The following is a 4,377-nucleotide window of genomic DNA, read 5'->3' as shown; positions in this document are numbered from 1 at the left end:
AGACAGCAGCAGCAGCAGCAACCTCTACAGCGTCTGCAGCAGCTTCCTCTTTAGAGTTCGTTTTAGTTTAGTTTAGTTTGCTGGGCAGTTCGTTAAATTACATGAATGTATAACCATTTTAATTTTGCCTGAGCCTTTGTCTGTCTCTCAGTCTGTCGCACACTCGATGCCTTTTGAATGATGACCTTACAAATCACGTTTCGCAATGTGTTTGCGCCCAGATCATCAAGATGCTCGAGTGTCGATAGCTTTGCCAACTATACCCATGCTTGGGGCTTGTGAGAAACACTTCGATCAGTCGCCGGAATTTGAGAATAGTTGGCTCTTGCACAGACGTAGTTAGGCTAAGGAATCGAACCAGTACATTGCCTTACAATTCAGTGAACTATATACATATACATATATATTTATATATATTGGGTGAACAAAACTTTTGTGCATATATAGAAAATATCAAAATGGGCGAGATCGATGAGAATATAATTTGGAATATTAAGAACGGGGAAATCGATGCGGTGCAGCTGGCATTCGACCAATCGAACCGAGATGTTAACGAATTCATTGGTGGCCGTGCTCCCTTGCACTATGCAGCCGACTTTGGCCAGCTGAAGATGGTCAAGTATCTTGTGCAGATCGGAGCTGATGTTAATAAGGTGGATAAATATCGCATTACGCCCATTTTGGCTGCCATTTGGGAGGGGCACACCGAATGCGTTCAGTATCTGCTCAAGCAGGGCGCCAATAAAGGGGGAACTACGCCCACTGGCCAGAACTACGTGGAGGCAGCCGAGAAGGTCGAGATTAAAAAGCTGCTCATGGATCCCAACATTGGCTGATCAAGCGAGCGGACAAGATATTTGCTAGAGTTTGCGTTTTATTTGTTTTGTTTGCATTAAATTTTTAGTTTCACTTTAACTTAAAGGTTTGTTTGAAAACAGATTTTTGAAGAGTAGATACTAGGATATATGCATTATAAGTTAATTCTCTAATTCATTTCAGACATGCAAATCATCTCGAAGTAAACCTTAACATAATTAACATAATATTTTTCTATAATAATGATTATTCTTATTGATGTTATCCATAAAATATCAAGGGTAAGTCATATATTTATTTAGGTATTGTTAGCTATGGATGATAACCTTTTCTGACCATTAACACCCAATGCTCAATTGCTGAAGCATTTCGCACGCCTCTGGCTCTGGCAGGCTGCAAATCATTTTGATTACACAGCCAAAATGCAGGGAATGACGAGCTTCAAACATAGATGAGAGGGGGCGGCGGCAGTTAGTTAATTTCAATTTTGAACACGACACGCCCCAGAAGAGATGGATAACTCGTGTGACAAAAAACAATTAAATGGGAAACGCGACACGAAACGCGGGCAACTGTGAATCGAAAACGCGATATTCAGGAGTCCAGAGAGCAGACCTAAATGGAATTCACACATATTCCTAAGCGCTCTGAATTGGAAAGCAGCAGACAGAAGGAGAGAGAGAGAGAGAGGTGAGTAGAGACAATGAGAGAGAAAGCGTGAAATGAAAATGAAAAATCACGGCTCACACACACACATACACCTCACACTCACACACATACGGGGATGGGAGAGGGAGGTGCATGCACCGAGGCATGCACAATTGGGCGTTGTAATTGAATTAGTCACACCCACAGATTGCACACATGAATGACTTGCCGAAGACAAAAGCGCCAGATAGAGAGGCAACTATTATGAAAGAGAAGGCTAAAGCAAAAAATAGCGAATTATTTATTAAACTAGGTTACCAGGCAACGGGACTTGCTGAATAAGCTAACAGTGAGCGAGAGGGAGACAGAGAGAAAGATAGAGAGAGAGTTGTGCATATGAAAGTCGAGGGTGAGCTCTACAGCTGGGTCTATGTGTGGAACTAACTGAGTTTGAGAGCACAGCCCAAACACCCATGCGGAGTGAATGATTGCTTTATTAAAAAATGTGTTTAAAAACTGATTACGTTTGAAAGGCAACTAAACTACATAATTAGAATTAGCATATACTTAAAATATACTTATTTTAATATTTACTAAGCAAATTAAATTCAAATGTATTTCACTAAATTCAAACATAGTTTTTTAATTTTTTGTCAAAAATAATTCAATTTAAATTGCAGATTCGAATACCTGTTAGAATTTAACTAGAAAATATCAATCTCCCCATTCAATTTATTTTGTGCTTTAATTAAACAAGTAATATTATTATGAATGTTTATACCAAATGAAAGGCTTATTAAGAGATAAAAATAAATGTGAGATAAAAGAATCATGTTTGACTTTTTTATTAAATGAGGTAGGGTATTTTTTGCACATACGAATTAAAAGAATTGATTTGAATCTTAAAACAATAAAACAAGTATTTTTAAATTTTTTCTTTTATCTCTTATACTTTTTATTCAACAAATATCAAGCGAACAGAATTGACCAGAAAGCCGACTAGAAATGCATTGCATATTCAACTGGGACATTTGTACTGAGACTCAAGCAAATTGGCGGAATCGCCAGGTGAACGCTAATGTGCAGAAGGTCAACAGAAGGTCAATGAAAGAAACCACTGCATACTAAGGCGAACAATCAAGTTGATAATCGAGTCTCAAAAATGGAATTTAATTGTAGATTTGACAGATAGAATAGAAAAAATGTAATTATTTAACAGCTGTTAACTAGCAGATTTTTGGGAATAAGGAATGCGTACTCATTGTCTCATTGTAGAAATACAAATTGCTTTCATTTATAAGTTTGATATCTTTTATATAATATTAAATATTTATACTGTTTTTATTTATTCAATTTATTACAATCTGTTTATTTTTTAAGTATGTCAAACTTGTATGGAATATTTAGTATGCAGATTAGATGAAGATTATCATACTAGAACTCAATTACTAGTTGTAGCTTCCTTTAAAAGAATTTCTTTTTTATTTTTCTGCAAACATGAATAATCTTTACTGAACCTCCTTCGAATCTTCATAAAACATCTAAATAGAAATAAATAATACATAAGAAACCAAAATGCTAAATAGCAAAATTAAGGGCATATAAAATCGAATAAAATAGAATTTATTTGCGATTAAATATTTGAATCAAATAACATAATTATATTTAATTTAAATAAAATGTAGCTTCAATTGTTATGTTTGTTAGTTAAGTGAAGATTCTGTTCGTTGATGTCCCAAAATGAATTTGCTTGAAGTATTGAAGTACTTATATATCAATATATTCCGATTTCTTAAGCCTCAAGAATTGTAGCCTATCTATCTGAAGCATAAATATTTTCTTGATAACTATGGTATATAATTTTTTGCCCTGTGCACACGGCCATAGTCGAGTTCCTGTCACGTCATAAGCGCGCAGAGTGACACAGCAGGTAAGTCGGGTTGCAGATTAATAGTGATCGTAAGGCAGCCGCTTTTCTTGCTGGTTATATTGAGTTGACTCTCACTTTTGTGTCTCGAGTGGCTGCAGCTCGCCATTAAGCCGCCGCTCAAGTATTTGCCCACGTGTGCCAACACTGCCAGGCCAATTTGCATAATAATCGTGCCGTCGAGCGTCGAGTGCAGCAGCAAGAGTTTCGAGTCACTTGACCTTGTCCCAGCCAAAGAGAATCTAATGTGTGTGTGTCTGTGTGTGTATGTGTGTGTGTGTAGTGTCAACTCGTGGCCCGTTTGCTTCGGCAACACTTTCACGAGCACTTTTTTCCGCGCCGCCTAAAAGTATGCTTTGAAATGTGATATGTGAGATGAGAGTCGCTTGTAATTAAACATGTTAAGCTAGAAAGCAAAGGCAGCTACAGCAGCGGCCACTACATTAAGGTTATTTATCGTTGCTTCTAATGATAAAATGCAAGCTGACCTCAGGCAGAGCGGGAAAGGGCGTGGCGTGGGGAGAGGGCGAGGGCGAGGTAACGCCACGCACTCAACTCTGTAATAAAATCCAAAAATGTGTTGCCACAAAAATGTTATTTCCTAAATAAACACACGCACACACATAGATACACTTAAGCCAGGTAAGACTCTTCAGTGTTTGTGAAAATTGCGACTGTGTGCTAGATAGCAGGCACGTCCTTGCACACGGCTCACTCATCTAGCTGGGAGTCACTCATGCGGTTTTTACTGGTAATTAAATTAAATTTATTTAAGCTGAGTTACGCTTGCCCAGCAAGTAGTAGGAGCACTTGCCAGCTGAAGAGACACAGAGAGTGGGGGAGGGAAAATGTTGCCAGCTGTGCGTCTGTCTTGGCTTGGGTTACGTTGGTTTTCGGCAACAATGTTGCGGTGGGGCAACCACAGGACTTTTCAATGAGCCAACAAGGCTTCAGGTGCCATGCCAAAAATCTAGTAAAAAAAGGAA

The 4,377-nt window shown here is 38.2% G+C and overlaps 1 protein-coding gene across 3 annotated transcripts; it reads left to right on the top strand.

The window, feature by feature from the left end:
* The first annotated feature begins 374 nt into the window (after nucleotides 1–374).
* LOC111593622 (myotrophin-like) lies at nucleotides 375–2,712 on the top strand. Of its 3 annotated transcripts, none has more exons than XM_023306511.2 (4): nucleotides 375–922; nucleotides 1,000–1,097; nucleotides 1,182–1,506; nucleotides 2,446–2,712. In XM_023306511.2, the coding sequence occupies exon 1, from the start codon at nucleotides 459–461 to the stop codon at nucleotides 834–836; it is 378 nt and encodes a 125-aa protein (XP_023162279.1). In that variant the 5' UTR covers nucleotides 375–458; the 3' UTR covers nucleotides 837–922; nucleotides 1,000–1,097; nucleotides 1,182–1,506; nucleotides 2,446–2,712. The 3 variants fall into 3 exon arrangements, with proteins under 3 accessions (XP_023162279.1, XP_023162262.1, XP_023162271.1); XM_023306494.2 differs by having other exon boundaries at nucleotides 2,439–2,710; XM_023306503.2 differs by lacking the exon at nucleotides 2,446–2,712 and adding an exon at nucleotides 1,672–1,835.
* Nucleotides 2,713–4,377: the final 1,665 nt, after the last annotated feature.

The sequence above is a fragment of the Drosophila hydei genome, unplaced genomic scaffold (assembly GCF_003285905.1).
Source record: "Drosophila hydei strain 15085-1641.00,03,60 unplaced genomic scaffold, DhydRS2 tig00000060-arrow-pilon, whole genome shotgun sequence".
NCBI lineage: Eukaryota > Metazoa > Arthropoda > Insecta > Diptera > Drosophilidae > Drosophila > Drosophila hydei.
This window is presented reverse-complemented; position numbering and strand designations above follow the sequence as displayed.